We start from the raw sequence: 23,107 nt of genomic DNA, 5'->3' as shown, positions 1-23,107 counted from the left end.
AAGAATTCAGTTTTCCCCCTTTTTTTCAAATAATTTGAATGAAACAAGATTTAAATTCTTATAAATTTAAATTCAATAATACTAATATATTAAGAATATTATTTTTAATATAAGTATTATTGATTTTGAGTTCAAATGTTATAAAAAGATATTACTTTTCTCCCAAAAAACGTTAGTTTAATGGCTTTTATAGAATATTTGAAATCCCGTAATATTTTTGATGCTCTAATCTAAAATAATTTTTGGAAATAAAAAAAAGGAATGTTAAAACAGAATTTTTTAAAAACATTTTAATGAATATTTTCCCTAATTTCATCACACTTCAGAAAATTTCTGCGAAAATACGGGAAATACGGGCATAGAAATATTTAAAAACTATGGCACCCTTTAGAAAATTAAAACTGATGTATTTCGTTCCAAAATTAACGAAATTACTCTGTACTTTATCTTAAATTTTATTGTGATTTACTTGGGTTCATATCATACTTCAAGTCTCATAATTATAACTAAAACTTGAATAGTACTATTCGTAAAATAACATTTAAAAATTAAGCATTGCTATTATGATAATTTCTTACCTAATATGATTACTTAGTTTAGCAGGGCTGATTGTGCTCCGGAAAAAATTCGGATTTCCGGATTTTTCGCTAAAAGTTATCCGGAAGTTTCCGGAGATCGAAGGTCCAAACGTTTCAAAAAATCATTGATCACAGAAGTTTCCGGAAATCAAATTTTCAAAGGTGGAACTTAAAAACACAGTTTATTTTATTTGTATGTAAGGGAGAGCCAGAGAGATACTTTATAAACTTATATATTCATGATTAATATTCATTTTTTATTAGTAAATAGTTGTTATAATCATAACCTTAAGAAAGACAGGCATATTTGTAAATTTTTATTACTTCTCCAGGTCATCATAGGTATGTGTAAATGGTATAGGTATGTGCAAAATTTTAAATATATTTTAAGTAAACTAAGAAATATTGAGAAAAAGGAAAAAAAAACCTTGTTTAAATTTTTTTCTAATTTTTAAATTTAAACCGTTTTTTTTTTTTTTTTTTACTCAAGAAATTTTCCGGAATTTTGACTTGGACTCACAATCACCCCTGGTTTAGTACAGGAACAATTTAAAATTCTATTTACAAATGTCACATTCCAAGATTGCGTTAGGAATGTAATTTTAAATATCTAAATTAGGTTTTACATTTGAAGATGTAACATAGTTTTTTACTAAATTTTTTTATTCGTTAACGTCCTATACCAATTAATAATCTTCATTTACTTTTTGCTGTTTTTTTTATTGTTCCTCTAAGCAAAGAACAACAATACTTGTTTTCCAATTTTGCGCTATTTAAAAAATCTGTACGCAATTCAAATACCCAAAATACATTAATCTTTTCTTTAAAAAATTTAAATTATTTTAAGAATTGCATTTCTTTTTTAAAATTGAAGAAAAATCAAAATTTAAAATAATAAATTCGACGCACGTAAGAAATAAAATAATTTTCATGCTTAATTAAAAAAAAAGAAACTATATTTCTTTTTTTCTTCTTCTAATTTTATGGAAGTTAAAATGAATTTCAAACTGAAGCAAGAAACTTTAATTTGTTGTCACGGCAATTTAATCTTTTACTGATAAAATGTTCAATGTTAATTTATTGATAAATGATAAACGTTAATTTTTTATTGATACATGTATTGATTCAAAGCCTCCGCTGTCCTGTTTCTTGTACGACAGGTGCTAGAACCATTTAGCAAACCTGCTTGCGTAGAAGAAAACACTACGAAAGCAGCTAAATGACCGTCGACTTCCATGTACCACTATAAAATTCGTTTTTTATTCCCGTACCAGTTGTTGCAGACGACAATATATTTCTGCATCTGGCAATGACAGCAAACATTCTAAATATACATGAAAGAAGTCTTAAACAATTTCCAACTATTAGCAAGCATGCATCAGTGCAATTTTTATGTCCTCTCTACGAAAAAGAGTGCTATCTTTCCCAATAAAACAGAAATCCGCCAGGGGAAACAGAAACGACTTTTTAGAGCCTTACTCCCTCATATAAAACGGATAGCTAATTTTCGTCTCTGATTTATTGTCGTTTTCATGACGTTTTTACGAACTTTTGGGGGTTTCTTTGGCCGCGCATGAGTTTTCAGCCTGTGGGAGATGCTTTTGCAAGAGTTGAAATTGTCTGGCGCCTATAGGTCTCTTTGGAGAGTACCTAGAAAACAGAGAAAGTTCTGTTTAAATTAAGATTCATGCGGATAAATCAGATAAAAGAGGAGCACTAAAAATAGGGATGTTTTCTGTTTTCCCATTTTCTTGGTCGATCGTTAAAAATTGCGGACTCTTTAAATTTAAATGGAGGCATCATAATAAATTGATGCATTAATCTTTTGCACTAAGATAAGAAATTGTTTACGTCTGCAACTCTCTTAGTCGCTTTATTAATAATTTAAATGAGTCATTAAACGAATCTGTTTAGAAATTTAATTATCAGTGGAGTTTAAAGTCACTGGGTTCTAGTGTTTTCTGTTATTCACATTTACATTATCACGGTGTTTTCTGTTATTCTTATTATTTAGGGATAATTCTTTGTAATATTTTGGATGTAACAGAAATTTGTTATGATAATGCATTTGTTTCGATGTTAACATATTATCGCTACGGGTATGTTAAGTCTTAACCTGTAATTCGATTATGAATTGATAAATTGTTTATTTATTTGTTTGTTTGCTGTTTATTTATTATTTTTTTATGTTCTTTTTATTAATAATTGTTTTTAAAAATGTAAAAATAGGAAGTATATTTATCCATTATTTAAAAATATATATATTTTGTGATTCATAAACACTGCTCTGTTAATAGTTAGTGAAAGAATGCCTTCTGCTACCTTATCATTCTCCCAATTAGATGATGCATGAAAAACTAAAACATCTCCAGATTCACACCAATTACAGTTCTAAAATAAAATATCGGTAGTGATACACTGATCATGGATTAGAAATCCCTTGTTTTAGGGATAACCAGGGTGGGTTTAACTTTACATGCAATGCAAATGTGAATTGAATTGACCCAAGAAGTCCTCTACGGAGGTGAGTTAGTCTTACTACTTGATACGAATTCTGCTCCAGGCTCGCATCGACCACAGTGCTGAAGTTAAAATATCCTCAGTGGTAGGGGGATTACGGATTACAATCCTCTTGCTGTCGGGATAACTGTCGGTGAATTTCGTGTTTTTCCTCTTCATGTAACGCAAATGCGGGTTAGTTTCCTTAACAAGTCCTATACAAAAGCTAGTTTATCCCAATGCTTGATCCATGAGTTCACTTGCCTTCTTGGTTGGGTTCAACATTACAAGGCTTCGGAAGTCGTTATATGAGAATTGGGTCGGCTGTTGAAAGTCAGTTATAAAATGAAACAAAATACTTGATCTAGGTGTTACCTTGTCTTTTGGGCTGGGTTTAATGTTACAAACTACGAAGTAAATCATTATTGAACGATCGAACGGCTGTGAACTATCTATTGCCTCTGAAAAGCTGGTTATAAAATAAAATGACAAATATTTTTCCCAAAATGGAGGAAGAAAAAAGTTTCGCAATTGAAAAATTAGAACTTAAAATTTATATACAGAAAATCCCCAATGCATTAGATTTTAAATATTGAAGATCTTTTTTTTTTCATATACATTTGTAATGAATCTATATTTTTCTAATAAAATAAGGCTTTTTTTAAAATTATTTTACTTTTTTCTTTTATTATTTACAACCATATAAAATTATTTGTTAGCTGTTACTCAAAGGTGCTTTAAGTCATTATTTTTACAAAATAAGTCATGCAAGCAAAAGCGCAATAAATAGTAATCTTTCTATTAAACATTCAAATTATATCATAAATTGTAACAAATCATTTTATTTCATGCTTCACTATATTTTAATTGCGTTTTATTAGTTTAAGAAAGGTTCATTTATTCCAAATTTTTTTTCTTTCTAGCCGTCTTGATCCATATTTATCGTTAGGTTTGTGACGCAATGGTTCATGCTATCTTATTATTAAAATTAATTGCTCCATAAATCCCTCCATAAATTGTTTTAATTTACAACTGCCGCTTCAGAAAAATACAAGAAAAAAAGATAGCCGAGGAAATAAAATGCCACGCATATTGTTTTAAAAGCTCAGCTGCGCTGCAGCAACATGAATGTTGCAAAAATTTATAGTTACGGGATTAAAATGAACTGAAATCGTAATCCTAATTACCGATCGTAAGTGAAATTATAAAACCTTGTTAAAAATGAAATAAAATTTTAATTAAGTATGTGTAATTATATATGTTCTTTCTATTTCATAAGCTCGTGCATTTTATTATTCTCGCCGTTGTTCTTTATTCTTCAAAAATTAATTTCTTTCCCTCACTTCAATTCATTGAAATAGCGAGGCTCTTTTTCTTTTCTCTTATGTTGAGCCTTTTTTAAAGTATGATTTACCTTGTAGTATAAATAATAACAGGGACTGAATGGCAACTTGCATTTCTTAATTATGGCTATTAAAACCACAATTTGAATTTTAACGTTTAATTAAATTATTGTGATATTTTTTATCGCCTGCTTCTTTCAGTACGTTCTCCGGGTTAAAGCTATGTTTATGTTTTCTTAAACCCAGCTGTCTTTAAATCTGACGGAATTATTGTCATTGAATTGCGCTAACATTTGAAATAAAATAGAAAAGAAAAATGTCTCGGTCATTTTGTTGGTAGTAAAATTATTTTTAATGAAAAGAAATAGAAAAAAAAAGTTCCGAGATCTAAAGAAGGTAAATGGAAATAAATTTTCGTTTTCATTTTAAATGTTCCATTTTAAATGAAATGAATATCTCAACATTATCAAGCGAAAACCTTTTCCTAACTTAATGAAACACGAGGAAATGTTTTTCCAATTAATTTAAATTTCTTCCAACTTTGAACAAAGTCTGGTTTCACCAAAGATTAATGCTTTACCTTAGTTAACGCAATTACAAACCATCATTTTAGAAAGTGCAAGTGCGTTTAAACGAAAAAGAATTTGAAAAACTATCAGTATTCATAGCATATATTGCTTTCTTAACTGTACTTGCGTAAAAATTTGCTAGTCTTATTTTGGAAGTAATCGTTGTTATTTATAACTATTATTTAACTGAGTATTTTTCTCGCTAAAATTTAGTCGCGTTAATGGATCCTAATTTTAGTAGTTCATTATTAATGATGTGGATTCTTTTCAATTTGCTTTCCTTCTAATGTTTTGAATGTTTGCTTTTATTTACTTCCTAAGTTTTAAATGAATTGATTATTGTTTAAAGGGGACTTTTTACAAATTAAATTTATTTAATTCAACCCAATTTAGTGATTTAAATATTTTTTTCCAAGTTTATTTACAGTAAAATGTACATTTTCTAAAAAGTTATAAACATGTTTACTATTTAATAAACATTTTGTTTAAATTTCTTTGAGCATTTTTAATTTTGATTAGTTTTAAATATATTCAGTATTTTAATAAAAATTCCGTGTGTTGTATGGATTAATTTCAAAAATTAATTCCAGTTTTTTTGTTGCTTTTCCCAAAATTAAAAAAATATCATTAATAACTAAATTTATTACTCAACATAATAGTTAATGCTTTCCTATAATTTCTGTAGTGTTTTTAGTTGCATAATTTTTACGATGTGCCCAAAAAACTCAAAGAAAAAATATAAATTACGGAAAACAGGAATGTAAATCTCAAACAAATATCCAAATCACTTAAAATTATACTCTGTTTTAGGCTAAATTATTATTTATTATTTGTTTATATGACTTTGTCTTATTATTTATTATTTGTTTATATGATTTGTTTATATGACTATTATTTGTCTATATGACTTTATTATTTGGTTATATTATTTGTTTATATGACTTATTTGTTTGTAGCATATGACTTTCTAAACTACATCTTTTGTCTTTTTTTAAAAACTCCATTAGTATTAATTTTAAGATCATTCTTTAAACATTAAACTTTTTAATCCATACATTGTTTTTATTTTTTTCTACAAATTATTCTTTTTGATGGAGTAATTGTAATTTTTAATGGATATTGAATTTATAATTGTTAGCGAAAGATTTACAGATGTGAACTATAAATGGAATTTTCGTTTTATGCAAAACCTCACAACTGCAAAAAATAAAGGCCTCGATACTTTGGTGTCTTTCCCATTTATACAAATAACTTATGTTAGAATATTAGGGCAAGGCACAGAATCCATTTATTCGGTAAAATTTACTATTCAGTTTTGTATTTCTTACTAAATGTGTAGTAATAAGAAATATATTTTTGAAAACCTATATATTGAGCAATTAGTAACCTTCCTGCAACACTTTCAATTTGTATTTTATCTTTTAAGATTATCTTCAAAAAATTCTTAAAATTGTATCCTTTTCTTATTATTTTCACAAATTTAATAATTTTAAACTCTATTTTCTGGTAAAACTTTCTCCTTGTTAATAAAATTCTATTCTATATTATTTGCACGTAAATTACTAGTTGCGCATACGACTATAAAAACCCAAAATTTACATTCTAGATAAATTACATACAATGTAATAAAATAACAAAAATATATAAAATAAATTCAAAAAATGTTTTTATTATTCAGTCCCTAAAATAAAGAAGCGTCTACTTTTTCTTCTTTTTTTTATCCTTTTAATTTTTGTTGAAATAGTTCTGAAATATCTCAATCAATCAATCATAAAACACCGGAAATACTTCAAACACGACATGATGGGAAAATTTCATTGTTAAATAAAATAGAACATTTACAATATTACATTTCTAAGAATATGTGGTATTTATTATGAGATTTGTAACTCACTTTTTTATGTGATTTTTACATTTTTATCTGCATGGATACTCGCCACAACAGTAAAAGTAATTACCATGCATTTTAACAGAAATAAATCAACGCCGTTGTCGAATTAAATTATTAAAACTTAAGACTTCTTTGTTTTCAGTCAATTTATAATATAAAATTAAATAAATAGGTATATATCCATTGGAAGTTTTTTTTTCTTTATTTAAGCTAATTACTATCAGTTAATAGTAATGTATTTAAAAAAATTTTATTTTTCAAGTAACAAATTTAACCAAATATGATTTCTCTAAAAGGTAATGGCCTTTTTTTTAAAATTTTTTATAAAGCAGTAAAGACTCCACATTTTTGGCGGCAAATAAATTTTGTTTTAACATTTTCAGTTGATTACATTAGTTAGTCGTTAATATGCCACTTCTGAGAACTGCCAATGTTGTTAATATGAAATATGAAAGCTTATTACTTAAAGTTTTCTGCTGAAAAAATTGGGAAAAAATGTTAAGTTATTCGTTTTTAGAAATATAATTCTGCAAAGGTGGAAAAAATCGCATTTATTTCAATAATATAGGTGAATATTTAGGGTCTTAAATGAGTCACATTCCTAGGGGCTCGGCAGGAAGGAAGAATACTTAAAGGACCTGCGAAATCTAGCAATCGTTCTGAACTTTAATATTTAAAAAAAAAATTCAGTTTTAAAACAAAAATTCTTTTCTCACTTGAAATTGAAAATTTATAATCTTTCATACAATGTTATAAAGTTTAGGTTAAATTTGAATCTATTTATAAATACACTGTTTATATAGAACAATTTTTACCTTTATATTTACAAGAATAAAAAAAAGCAAGAAAATGTTAGCCATCTGTTGTTGAAATAACGTGATAGCATCACTGGCATTCATCATTCTACTGGGGCATCGTTTGGCATTTCACTTGAGCTCCATCTGGTGTCATAAAATTGCATTTCGCGTGACTGAACGTATAAGGCACGCATTACCTTATGCTCATCTGTACTCTGATTGAATCATTACTCTGTTCGACGTATTAAATTGCCAACTTGTAATCACTTTTCATAAAGTACGTACCTATGGACAGAATCGATTGAATAGATCTCGTACCTAATACAGGCTTTTCTGAATAATGTTTCCTTGATTTTGAGTATTGTTCTGACTACTGTAAAATTGTTAGGGGGAAAAAAAGAACATTATACATAATTTAGTCAAATAATTGATTGAAAAATTATTCACCCTTTGTTTCATTGAATTATACGAGGTTTTTGGATTATTATGCTATAAAATGTGCTTAATAAAGTAATTTTATTTATTAATTTATTATTTTTATAATAATCACTCTTGATGATTATGGAATTATTATTTATTTTTTTCACAACATATTATATAATATATAATAACATAAGGTGTTTATTACATGTAGTGTTGCGGAATCAAGTCGTTCATAGCTCAGATAATTAAAAAAAAATCACTTTGGCAAATTAAAAAGATGGTCAAATTATGTTGCATAACTAATTGGCAGATTTTTTCCATGTTTTTTTTCATATTTTCTAAAAACAAAATAAATTGTATTTGGAAATTAATTAATTTATTTTCGACAAAGATATTATTCTGAGCCGGGATAGCCTGTTTGGTAGATCACTGGGACCATGTCATTGAGATCGTGGGTTCGATCCCCGCAGGCCGAAGACTCCCCTTGTAGTAAATGGTGACTGATTCACTTTAAATCTGTCGAGTCACAAAGTCCTCCATGTTCCCATAACAAATCAATACCTCTGGGGGTTCTGATCCAGGAGATCCCTTGTTTTCTGGATTGGGATCAAAATTACAAGAATACGGATTTGATCATTAGTAGTCGTAGCAGTTATTTTAGTTAAAATTTCAATCGGTAAACAGTTAAACTATTAAAAAATTGTTTTTAGCTATTAAAATTCTTTTTCTCCTTAAATTTTTATTTTTAATTTTATATACTATATTTTACGTAAAGTCAAGGCTTCTCTAATAGTAAATTTCAAGAATCTGCTTTTGATATGAATATTCCTCTTATAATTGTGTTAATTTCTATTTTTAATTGAAATGAAGTTAAAAATAAAAATGGGAATTAATGATAAATATTTTACCTATTTCTCATAAATGCAATAATAATTTTTCATAAATTTACGTCGAAATTATCTCAGTAAACATCAGAAATAGAAGATTCGCATCTCATTTCCTAGGGGGTTTGCCTTTTTTCAATAAACGTGAATCCCGAAATATAAAACGGGAGCTCTCTCCTTTTATCGTCAGAGTTAGTTTATAACACCGTTTGATCGTCTTTCCTTTCATACGTAAAGTCGTTAACGTATGTAACGTCGTAAACTACGTAATAACTGATTCCAGCTCTGGTATTAGTAACTGTATAACTTTTATGCACCCTTATTGAAGCGATTGAGATTATTTCAACTGTGCTCATTTTTAATTTACTTAGATAAAAAAAGTAAATAACGGTAATCTTGTGTAAAGCACTATTTTCTTTAAAAACTGAAGTCAAAGAAAAACTAGCTGGTTCGATTTGAAGATAGATAAGACTACTTGTCATATTTTTATGTACTTGTATTTTTTTAAAAACGTATAAGGTATTTTAAAAGTAATGATCAAGTAAAGAATGGATACTCAAATCTCGCAAAATTTTCTGCGTTTTTTGACAAAAACATTTCCTGATTTTAGGGATAACAGGAAGGCTGGTGTCGCCTCTTTTTGCTGTTCTATATATTCAATAGCACTTTCGATAGCTTTTAGTTCATCTGTATGGGAAATTTTTATATGTTGATTTTCATCGTCACTGTTTTTATCATCTTCGCTAGATTCACTTTCATTATCGAAGATATTAACGATCATTTTATCGATAATTTCGTATTGTTCGTTAGCTTGTTTTCCTGAGTGTTTGGAGGATAAAATTCAGAATTTTTTTTTCCGGCTGTAGTTTTAAAAAAAAACTAAAAAAAAAAAAAAAATTCCTTGAAATATTTGATAACTCGGTTAAAGTGGAAAATTCAAATAATTCGAATAATCGGGACTCTATTTGCTAGTAAGAATCAAAAGAGTATTATGATTTTACCTGTTTATTTCTACGAAATTATATGAAACTTACCACCGTCTTTATTGAGTTAATATATACATTCGCATCCATATGACAGAATTATATATTATTCATTTGTATATCGTGATACTAAGGTAAAGGAAATTGACAGTAATCGATATGTGCTTTTTAACAACCGATCGAATATGATAGGTGAAGGCAATTCAACTTCATCGCGTGTTCTTTACGGTTACAGTTGACCCATTCATCTCGCCTGGGCCTCACGGAACTGTCTGTGATGAAATAGTGTTCTTCCGGCCTGCAAGATCACTGACTTTTTTTTCCTTTCTTTTTTTTTTTCTTCTCGTGATCGCTTTTCACGCTCCCTCACTGATAAGACGCTGATGCAGCGCTTGTCACTACATGAAAGATTATTTTCATCAAATTTTTATCTGTTTTTGTCCCCACATGTGTTTTTGCCTTGTCTTCACTTGTTATTCGGCTTTTGTATGTAAATATTCGATATTGATTTTACCGAAATTTGTGATGCTGAAAAAGATTAATCTGAGGTATTTCTCTGACTTACAGTTATTTTAGCAGTCTGAAAAATAGATAAGCCATCAACTATTGTGTATAGTATTTTGGTATTATTTATTATCTGTTTTTCCTTTGGTGGGGTATACTAGTATCGGTAATATAATATGTAGTTCAATTTGAATATTGTGGTTCAATATTAAAGGGAGATATAGGGTCATGATGTAATACATAATATTGAATGCGAATTTTCTCATTTTAATGCTATTGTATTTGATGAACATTGATGATTTGTTTTAAAAAATTAGAACTAACTTCATCCATTAGCACATCCAGTTTTTAAAATGTCCCATAATTGCTCCTAAGCTCATAATTTTGTTATTGTTGACATATTTCTTAAATATCGTATTAAATTTTCCATTCTTTTAAATTCTATCAATGTCATTACTACAGTGTCAGTAATTACGGTTAAAAGTACCGGTACTCAGGGTGCCGGTACATTTTTCCCTGAATTCCATTTTACTGGAACATGTTACGGTACAAAAATCATACACGTATAACGTAATTTTTACAGTAATAATAATCGTAAAATCGAATCACTCTAAAAATATTACTTTAAAAATTACGGTACATAAAATATTAAAAACGGCTTTTACAGTAAAATGGACTTTACGGATGAAGTCCAAAGTGCCCGTACTTTATACCGTAATTTGATCCAGAATTATTTACAGTGTATCATTTTATGCTGTTGGTTACTTATTCAAGCTTATTATAAATGAATTTTTTAATTTTTGTTTTAATAAAAATTTATCGTATTTCTTTTGTACTTTTTCCCATTTTCTTTTGTTTTTTATCTCCTTTCCAAATAATAGTCTTCTCTAAGTTTGCTTAATTTGTGAAAAACATTTTAAACATTTTCTATACAAAATATTTAGTATAGATGTTTGTCGTTTTTAACAAGCTCCTTTAACTTTTTCTGGTTTTTCTAAATAATATTTTTATCATGAAAGAATTATAATTTTTCATTCAGCTTCTTTTTTCATATTTATTGACGTTAAAGTTATTTATTTTGTTATATTCTGTGTTATAGTTACATTTTATGTTTTCTATTATTTTGTACTGTCAATAAAAATAATTGTCAATAAAAATAATTGTCAATAAAATAACTGTCAATAATTTTGTTTGTCAAATAAAATTGGTTTATTAATAAAGTGACATAAAATACCGCCTCCCATTCTTCATACTATATGATGAATCTCCAAAAATAAATTTCTTACACCAAATTTGAAATCCAATCACTTTAAAGCCATTTTCATTCCATCCTACTCTATTATTTGCCCTCTTCTTCGTTTCCAAACGATTCTCTCTTCGAAATGCCTTGCTGTTCAACAGTGAACAAAAGCTTCGAACCATTCATTTATTTAGGAATCGTCTGCAATGACGCGACGCCAAACTTCAGTCTTGCCAGAATTTCCAAGACTTTTCAAACTGGCTATTCAAAAAGTGGAACATATTTGCGGATTATTCTTTTTCTTTTTTTTCTTTCTTCCACGTCGTCGTCACCAAGGATAACTTCATGTAAAAAGGGAAAGAGAGGCTCGGGGAATGGAAAAAGTGCCTAATCTAATGGAGCGTGAACTGTCAAAGAAAGCTATCGGACCATTTACTCTAAAAAGAAGATTCATGTTGCTTTTTTTTTAACTCTTAATTCAATCTTCCAGTTTGCAACCCATTCGTATTGGACTAAGAGTTTTCGGTTAAGCTGGATGCATTAAAAGCGTTACTTTGTTGCTATATAAATGTCTAATTCTTTTGTCGTCAAACCGGAGGACTTGCCAACTAGATAAACATTGTATAATCAATTAAGTTGAAGCATTAATCTTAAAGATTGATGCATATTTCCAATTTGTAATATCAGCAGTATACAGTTTACTTTTTTTCTGATATTATTAAATTTAGTGTTTTTTATTTGAAACTAAAAAACGAGCTAAACGTTGAAATTTATTTTATTGTAATTCTAACAAAATTATACATAGTAAATTTATCGTCTCACTGCTGACTGTGAGGAATTTTACTGTTTTACTGTTATCATGCATACTGTGTTTTACTGTTACAATGCAGACCTTGTGTCACCACAGTGTCATCTCCTATGTATGTGTCGTACGTATATTTCGTAGATCAATTGTAAAACCCGTCTCTTTGCAATGCACTTACAAGTCTCACAGCAATAATAAGCCCGATTTTCTTATTTGTTTACGACATATGCATTTATAATCACAGGTCAGTGCCATAACCACAATGCCACTTCGGCTCTTTTATAAATGTCATAGGTTACTTGAAAAGCAGAATCTTTTCAAACCACCGATGTCTGCTTGCAATGCAACTATATGGTTCACTGCAATATGAAGTCAGTTTTCCAATTTGTGTACGACACATAAATTCATAATGACAACTCAGTATCTTAACTGCAATGCCATCGCGACTCTTTATGTGTGTATGTCGTAGGTTAATTGTAAAATTCTGTTCTTTGCAATGTATCTATAGCTATATTTTTCAATTAGCCTACGGCATGTTCTTGCATGAATTATGTTTTTTCTCTATTCACTTCAGTTCTGTAAAATAGTTACTATTGTACATTCTATACTACAATAGTTACTAGTGATATTTCTTCGGTGATGTTACAAAAAAGTTTTGAAACTTATTAATCGGAAATGCATGTATATGATTCTAACATTAATAAAACATTAAAAGAAGTATTTTTTGTCTTTTCAGATCAATAGGGTACGACTGTTGTGAGGTGATGTGTTGACCGTCTTCTCTTTCTGCCTTCTTCAACTGTACTTCTCTGATTCTCTTGTCGTTGTAACGTTCCGCCGCGATGACGTCATCCCACCAGGGGACTATTTTACTCCGCTTCGAAACAGCAACAAGAAAAAAAGAACCCAAAGCCAACTCTTATGTATTAAGTGTATCGCGCGCGTATGTGTGTTTTTTGAAACAGTTGGCCTGCTGCCGACTCTTAATCGAACTTCTGACATTTTTATACTTTAATTGTTTTCCAATTGACTCTCTGCAGTTGGTCAGCTAATCGGTGATGACTTCACAATAACTACAGACCACCGGATTCTACAAGATGAATCCAGGATTTTAAACACAATTTGTAGTTAAAAAAAAGTAAACTGGTAAATTAAATATATACATCAAATAATTAAATCTACTTGCTAAGCAACTTCATGAGTACCTGATGAATTAAGATAACAAAGAGCTGCTTGTATGAATGGTATTTGTCCCTTTGGATGATATGATAAACTAGTCGATTCCTTTATAGCGATTTTTGTTGTTAATGTCATAAATATATTTGGTTTTATGAATCTATTTTCTGTTAAGAAAAAAAAAATCAATTTTAAAATATGTTATTTCAGTTTATTGTACTCATTATAAGCTGTTGCTGTGTTTAATATGTATCTATAAGAATATTATTATGATAAAAATGCACTTACATTACAAATGACCTTTTCAATCGGCAAATTTCTATGTAAATTAATGTCCAATATTTTGTTTCGAAAATGTCGTAAGCTACCGCCATCTATCGACGGCTTTAGTAATAGTACATTAAAAAAAATTTTGATTTAAAAAAATTTGATTTCTAAAACAAAATGAATGTTTAGAGAAGCATTAAAAAACAGCTAAAAACGTTTAAATGCGGGCATTAAAATAATTACATTGAACAGGTTTTGTAATGTAAGTGGGTGTTAAGATATATTAAGATATACATTAGCCATTCAAGGAATATTTATTATAAATCTCAAACGTCTAAATGGCGTCATTTGAGGACAGTGATATTAGTGGATATTCCCTGGATGGCTAGTTATGAAATATAGCAGCACTAGTCTTTCCGAAGATGGTTAAATGACGTTTTAAAGAGGTCTTTTAGGCTTCTTGTGTCACAAACCCATTTGGAGTTTCTTTTGCAACTATGTACTCTTTAGCATTTTGTGTCCACTTATTATTTAAAGCATTTTGCTATTATGAAGTACCAGTGATTAACCAAAGGAACATAGTACACATTTAGAAGTTTAAAATACATATAAGAAGCTAATGGACAACCCCAATAAAGTATTTTTTCGCAAAAAATTAACAACTCTAATTAAACTAGTTTCTTATTCATTAAAACCATATTACTCGATTAACCTAAAACTAAAAGGCATTCCCTGTGCTGAAATCTGTTCATTTACGTCTCGATTTTTAACTTTGTTGGTTTTTTTTAATCAAATGATCAAAAAGACTAATTGCATTTTTTAGACTACAAAGCATATACAAGGAAAGAAAATAATTTTAAACTTCTATCGAATGCGTAAATTAATTTAACAAGATTCAGTTCATAATCATTTCTAATCGACAGTAACATTTTTCAAACTGTCTCTTCTAAATTTAACTACTCATGAGTCAGGAATTTGAATTCTTCATATCTAATGTAAAATAAAACTATTTTGAAGATTGAAAAATAAATGTAATTGGTGTAAAAAAAACAACACGAATACCTTTTATTTGTAAAGTTTAGGTACTAATAGTTCAACAACCCAAACGAGCTTTTAATTTCGTTTTAAACGGGTTCAAATCATTACTTTCAGCATAAGAACGCCATTCTTAAAAAAAAAAAATTATAAATGTATAGATAGATATTAGAGACGTTTAGAGTTGAATGTTTAGAGTATGTTACATGAAGTTTTCAGTCAAATTTTGATTACTTTCACATTTATCACGAATATACACAAAACAGTCTTTTTTGTGATATTTGTAACGATGTTAACAAGTGGTCTTAATTTCCTTGCCTTTGTTTATTTTTGATATTACTGGGGAGAGGATATTTTTTGCTTACCGTTGGTAGTGCCTTCTAATTTGGGGGCTTTTTTTGTATTCTTCGATGACAACTGGAAATGATTAGTAGAATTGATTGGATATCAGTGGGAAAAAAAAAGAAGCAAGCTATAAATTACTTCAACAACGCAATATATCCACCATATATCTTCTCCCGTTAAGCTTTATGATAGTGTTTAGATGTTAGAAGATATATCTTGGATTCTTAGCGTGAAGAGGTTATTGGATTAAATAAGAAAATGGTACAGCGAAACTAAAAATGTGATAAACGTCTTGAAGTGAATGCTGTTGGATGATTTAAAAAAATGAGTGCGTGTTGTTAGTTTGAAAAAGAAATATAAAATTTAAATTTTTATTCCTCTAACGTTTTCATATTATCAAGTATACAAGGTGCACACTAAACCCAGTGTTAATCCTCTTAACTGCTAAACAGCTGCAGCTATAGTTACAAAAAAGATATTTTGTTATAGTAAGGTGGTTATGGTATAAAGGATAAAACTTTCTACAGCGCCATCTGGTGTAGAGTTTGCGTTTCTATTTCAAAAACTGTTATAACGTATGGTAAGGAAGACAATTTGAATGTTGTTTAGTATCATCGATTTAGAGCAAATAGACTCCTTGTAGGTATAAATACATGGAAGAAGTTTTGTTCTCGAATTCGTACAGTGTGAAGTGACAAAACGATCTTATAACGAAAGAAACTTTATTTTCGATGTTAAAAATCATCTTAAGCTTTTAGCATTGAAATTTAAGGTATCTTTTTATAGCTATTGTTATGTAAGCTTGTTTCACTGCGTCATTGTGTGAAAAGAAGTGTTTAGAGCATTCGTTGTTGACTATCTTTACAGTTTTTCAACAGGTGGCGCTGTGAGGGGTTTCCTCTTTTAGCGGTTAGCTACTGTACTATGCTTAGACACGACTTTCATTACTGAAGTTGCTATCGTTCAACAGTTAATTGGTTAATTTAATGTGCACTTTGTGTTATAAGTTTAGTTTAACATATCTAAGAGTTATCTTCAATGAAAATATACTCATTTATGTTTTATTTACACATTATTTTTATTCATCATCGCATTTTATTTTTACCCTCTTGCGCAAAACATATTTTTTAAATATCTTACTGAAATCATAGTTTTAATTAATAATAGTGTTTCACAAAATAAATGAAATATTTGGCTATGTTGTTTTAAAAGTAATTTACATTAGCAAATATTTATTTAGTAACATATTTCTTAAAAATTTCTTCTTCAGTATTTTCACCTAACTTTTATTGACCCTGGCGTGCGTTAAATGTGATGATTGGTTTTATAATTAAAATTAGAATGAATCTTCTTATAATGTTATGTTTGGAACGCACATTTTTGTTTATTATAGTTGGTGTTACCTTTTGCCAAATATTTTGAAATGAAAACTGTCTCTAAACATATTGCTTATTTTTTCGAGATTACACAAGTCGCGCTGGATCAGTTTTCATTTTCTAAAGTTTGATCTCTCTAATTTTTATTTTATAATAATTAGAAAAAAGCAATTACATTCTAATTTGAAAATTCAAATGGCTTTATTGGGAATTGTGTACAGATTCAAGTGCTTATGCTAAGAGCTGTTTCTGAACTAATGTAAATAAATCTGTTATATTTTTGAAAACTGTATAGAATTGTATATGAGATTTGTAGTTTAAGATGTTTATTTGTATGATCTAGAATTTCAGAGGCATCTGAATTCATGCTTAATAGAAAATGTAAAATATTACACCTATAAGCTTTTTTATATTTTTTTCTTTAAATCATTTAACGGAAAAAAAGGTTTTGAAATAATTTTAGTTGCTAATTCCGATTTGAATTTATTTTAATTTTGTATCAGATCTTTTTAGGAAAAACAATGTAACATAACTTAGTTATTATTTACTAAAATTCGTGATTATTTATATCATCAGTTGTGACAAATTTAAAAAAATTTAACTACTGTGTTTCAAACTGCTTTAAACTATTATACTGTTTTAAACTATTATAATGCTTGGTATCAAAAAACATAATAAAACAAATATTATGTTTACTTTAGTTCGTCATTAATTAAAGATATAGAAATAATTATTAAAATTCATGTTTTGTAACTTATAAACGTATTGTGGATAATTTATACGAACAATATTACAAATGTAAAAATAATAAAAACAGACATTATTATTATGTTTGTAACATTTTTACTTTAAATATATTATCGTATTTTACATATATTTTTACTTTAAAAATAAATTGAACTTTAATATTTAAAATATAGCTTTATTTATTAATAATCACATTTTATGATTAATTATTGGCAATAAAGAGATTTAAAAAAATATTTTTTATTTATTTTAAACATTTAATTGCTTAAAATTAACCGATAAATATCCAACAAAAAATACTGACATTGTTTTTCCTAAACTAAAGTTACGATTTTATTTTATCATGAATAAAATAACTGTGTTTTACAGTTTAAAAAAACAAACAAACATTGCAATGGTATTTTCTTCAAATGTTAATGACCTTATTGCGTGAACTTAAAATATGCATTCAAAGCAACACAAATGAATGCTGAATACGAAATTGAGTACTATTTTGCAAACCCAAATTTATTTTGAATATTTGCTGTACATTCCAATATAAAATTTTATGAAACATGTCATATCTTATGAGCTATCTCTGTAACTAATGTAATGAAAAATATTATGTCTCACCTTTTAAGTGTGCTGTTGTAATTTTGGTTGGAAAAGAATCTTCTATAGAACTAACGTCAGAGAAAGTTCTAGGATCGTCGTGTTACAGATGATCCAACTTAAACTCGTATCGAGAACATCCACAGAATACACTCCGCTTTTGTTAATATTATTGGCACTCATTTTCACAACACTAAGATATTCTCTTTATAAAGTCAAAATTGAGCTTTATTTTACACAAGTATTACTTTTATAACGTTGAACCACGAAATCTTTCAAATTTGCTGCAACTTATTTGTGGCGAAAAGTTTGAAGCATATTACTATACTTTAAGAACTTGTTTATACGATGCTATGATTCAACTTGAACAGAAACATGTTTCAATTTGATCCGTTATTAAAGTTTCAGTTAATTTGCTCCGTATTATGCTTCAAGGTACTGATACTATTGTTCAACTGAAACAGAAACATGTTTCAGTTTGATGCCTTATTAAAGTTGCAAAAAATTTGCTCCAAATTATACTTCAATGTACCGATACTATGGTGCAACTTGAACGGAAACAAGTTTCTATTTGATACCTTATTAAAGTTGCACCAAATTTGCTCCTCATGCTTTTAAGTACCGATACTATGATTCAGCTTCAACGAAAACCTGTCTCAATTTGATACCTTGTTAAAATTGCTGCAAATGTGCTACGTTTTGTGCTTTAAAATACTAAAATGTCAAATTGAACGACAACGCGATTCAACTTTTCACCTTATTGAAGCAGTTGCAAATTTACAACGTTTTCTGCCGGTTTCAACGTTTTACCGATGTTTCAAATAGCTTAAACTTCACTTTGAATTTCGGAATGAAATTTGACCACACTTATGTTTTGACTTCAGATAAGTCAATCTCAACTTCTAACTAGATAACTTGAATTACTTTAGTTTCAAAATTCACTTAGGCGTAATAATTTGCAGTATTTAATACATCAATTTAACTTTTAATGCCAATTAAACGGGCAAAAAATGTACAGTTGTGGATATTCTCGATATGATTTCTTTCAGATAACTGAATGAGTTTGTTTTAACGTACTCATATTAATCGCTAGAATTTTAGTTGCAGTATACTGTTGATTTAAAATTCTTAAAGCCTGTGATAAAACAATTACATAGATTAAAGTGAAACCGCCTCTCCTTATGTATTGGTGCTATGGAGAACTAAGCTCAGGCTTATATTCGAAGAATATCTCAAAATGTTCGAAGAATATCATGTAATGTTATCGTTTTCTTTTAAAATCATGAAATTTCAGCAGCACATCTTTAAAGTCATTACCTTATATATACATAAACTGTGTGTCCATTTTTTCCTACATTGCCTCAGATTATGAAAATGAAGCAGGGAGCAAAATATTACTATAAAATATTGTCTATCACCGTATTAGCTGGCCAAATATGGCGGTTATGTGTGAGCGTGTACATTTTCTCGTGTGTATGTGTGTATGAACTGTGTGAACGAAAACAAAAGAAAAACACTCTTTTTTTTGGTTCAGTTCTGTTTTTAATTGTTTTTTAGGTTATTATTTTTTTAAATCCGTCTCGTCCGTTTCAACCACTTCATTGGTCAACACTCAAAGAACTCTGATCAATATAAAGCCGCTAAGATGCACAAGTGATAAGTTTTCTCAGCCCTACCTAAGAAAATGGAAAAAAAAATAAAAATAAATAAAAAAAAATATATTGCGAATCAATATTGTGGATTGACGGATAAACCGTTTTCATTGCTAAGTCTGCGACAGATGTATTGTTATATATATATTATATATAAATATATATATACATGTCCGTTCTGGGTCAGTTTAATGTCACCTGTAGCACTTAGCAATATTAAACACATTCAGTAGTAAAATTGTGTCTTGTGTGCTTATTTTTATTTACTCTCTATTGAGAAATAATCAATATTTTACATATATCTTGACCACACTTTTTATATTTTTAATGCATGATATGATTTTACACATAATTACAATTACCAACAAAAACAAAATTCAATTAACTGGCAATTTCCAAAACAGATCACGTGTTTCAAATTTAATGTTATTTTAGTATTTTGAATGCTCCGCTTATACTTTAACCTCATTGATAACCATTTAATAAATTTGATAAAAATTTCTGTCTAAGCCTTTTTTTTAAAGATACCATTGCAAATTTTTCCAAAAAATATTAAAATATAAAGTTTTCTTCACTATTCGACAATTTAACGAATTATTTTTTTATACTTGCAATGCATAATAAATTATTGTTCAAATATACAATTTCCCACAAAAACAAAATTTAAATTATTAATTTCCAAATAATTGCATTTCCGGTATTAAAACCGGTTTAGGTTACTGTTTTTTAAATTTAACTTTCACAGTTTTTTAAATGTTCCGTTTATGCTTAAACCTCATTGAGTTTAATAAAAAAATTACTGTTCCCTTCTGTATTTAATAACAAAAATAAAAACGATTTACATTTCTATTAAAAGGGACATTGAATCGTTGTTTCGTCGGATGACAGAGTCCTCAAATATATTAGTGGACTATAAAGATAATTATTTTTTAAATCAAATCTTGCAATTAAGTTACGAGCAGTTGAACTTTGTTTTTTAAACTTCATCTATTTAGTAAATTTTCCAGTCATAGCGGTTGCTATGAATAAACTAAAAATTGGTACTTAACAATTCCAATTAGAAGTTGTAATTGCGTTTCTCCGAAATCTCTTTTCAAAGCATTCCAATTTTGATTTGTTTATTCCTTTATAGAATTTCCAACTAAAAATCGATAATATATAGACAGCTTTGTACCATTTAGACTGGGATAAATGCAATAAACTACAAATATTTGCTTGGTTTGAAATTAAATAGGTCTTATAAATGATAAACGGTTCAATACAGTTATTTTTATTATAAACATAGCATCATGATATTTAAAGTAAATTAATATTTGACCTAGTGATATTGTAGGATTCTTTATTCACTAGACTACTTATTAAACAGAAGAGAGATTATTAAAATTTTATGTATACAATTATTATTATATTTCGAAGTATATAAATTCTGCTAATTAAGATAAACAAAACATTTATTCCACCTAAATATTTGCTCTTCAGTTGTCCTTTATAAATTTGTAATCTAATAATAAAATGTAACGGAATTTTTTTTTATGCAATCATAAAAAAATTGCAAATTTCTATAAAAACTTGTAAAACCCGCTTAAATAAAATAAGTATTATTTAAAGATGTGTTAGGATTCTTAAAATCAAATTTAAATTGTTCAAACCAGAACAGAATTACAAAAGCTATGTTATGCTTTTCTGAAATATAACATTTTAGTATATTTTACCACTTTTTACATTTAAATGCTTTGTGTCTTTTCGGTAAGGACAAATCTTGCAATCGAAATTTCGATCATTTTCCGAATAACTAAAGTGTATGGAACATCAACTGAAGCTTTATGTTGGAGGACAATACTAATTACGAGATTTCAATAGATTGCTTAGCACTGCATGCAGGATTAATGACAACTTATATAGCAATCAAAATTTGGACTATTTTACGAATAACTAAAGTGTATAAAACCTTAACTGAAGTCTTATGCCGGATGACAGTACAGATTTCAATCAATTGCTTATCATTGCATAGAGGATACATGCCATTTTATATGGTCAATAAAAATTTCGACCATTTTCGAAACCAACAACTAAATAAACACAAAACTAAAATGAAGAATGCCATCAAAGTAAAAAATTTAGTCATATTTAGGTAGATTTATATTCAAGCGTGGAAAAAAAGCTTTATTAAAACAAAAATATGGAGCATCCTGTATTTATAAAAAAATGGAGGTACACTTTTAAAATGAATAAATGTAGGGAGTTATTTTTTATTTACAATAAAATAGTTATTTGTGATGGTTATTTAACATTAAATTTAACAAAATAAATTCACTTAATTATGTAGAAACAAATGCTAATTAATTTCAAACAAATTGAAAACTAATGTGTAATTACTTTGTATTTCCTTGCTTCCTGTTGGATAGGAAAATGAATAAAATATTTAATTATTTTCCTTAAATTAAAATTAATAATCTTAATATAAAAAAAACTAAATATAAAGGGTGCAAATTTATTGTGTTTTAATTATATATAATGTTAATGATGCATGGCAAAGACATCATTTGTTAAAACCTAATAATCGGTAGATAAGGGGGGAAAGAAACCTGATTCCTTTTTGTTGCCACTCGAGACTGTTACCAGTGAAGCAAGGATATTAAGAAGAATTAAGGTTTCGGTTTTTACAATCACACACATGAGATAATTCATATGCGCAATAAGTCTCTTCAGCAAAGTTAGTATTCAAAAACGCATTCAAATCTGGCATTTGTAATTGCCAGGGCAAGGTTATTCATAACCAAAATATTCTTAAAAAATCCATAAAAAAGGTCTTAGAAACTATCAAAAATGACTTGATTATAAAAAAATTTTAAAAGCGTGTTTTATGTCTTTTTTATTTAATATAAAGCGTAACTTGTTATTATAAATTTAATAGGAAAATAAAGTAATTACTAAAATAAATATGCAGTTTTTGACTAATGCATAGTTATTTTAATAATTACTGTAATGTAAATAAATTAATGTGAATAAATACCTGATGAATAAGAATTCCTTAACATTTAATACCTAACTTCAAGAGCACAATTTATAAAATCAATTCTATGCAGAGATTTTGTTTTTTCTAAGCAAAACGCTTACTTGTGATGGTTTTTATAATAAATTTAATAAAATAAGCTTGTTTATTTTAAAATAAATGCTAATTAATTGCAAATAAAATTAATAATTTTTATAACTTCACTTCTAAATATCGAGTTTTTACAAAAAAGTAAAATAAATATTTTTCACAAATTTTCTTCTCTCTGTGTGTGTATATATATATATACACCAAAATAAAAAAATACAGAAGGGGTACATCCCCGGAACGATCGGGACCATCGCTATTCCGGATAACTGATTTTTCCGGTTTTCTGAATCGCTACAAAA

General features: G+C 28.0%; 1 protein-coding gene across 1 annotated transcript in view; it reads left to right on the top strand.

The window, feature by feature from the left end:
* Nucleotides 1-15,701, top strand: part of LOC107454516 (uncharacterized) — a 93,077-nt gene extending 77,376 nt beyond the window's left edge. Inside the window, exon 4 of the mRNA XM_016071728.3 lies at nt 13,253-15,701. Coding sequence (XP_015927214.1) covers nt 13,253-13,276 — 24 coding nt within the window. The 3' untranslated portion in view covers nt 13,277-15,701. The remainder of the gene's footprint in view (nt 1-13,252) is intronic.
* Nucleotides 15,702-23,107: the final 7,406 nt, after the last annotated feature.

This window comes from Parasteatoda tepidariorum, chromosome 1 (assembly GCF_043381705.1).
Source record: "Parasteatoda tepidariorum isolate YZ-2023 chromosome 1, CAS_Ptep_4.0, whole genome shotgun sequence".
Classification (NCBI taxonomy): Eukaryota; Metazoa; Arthropoda; class Arachnida; order Araneae; family Theridiidae; genus Parasteatoda; species Parasteatoda tepidariorum.
This window is presented reverse-complemented; position numbering and strand designations above follow the sequence as displayed.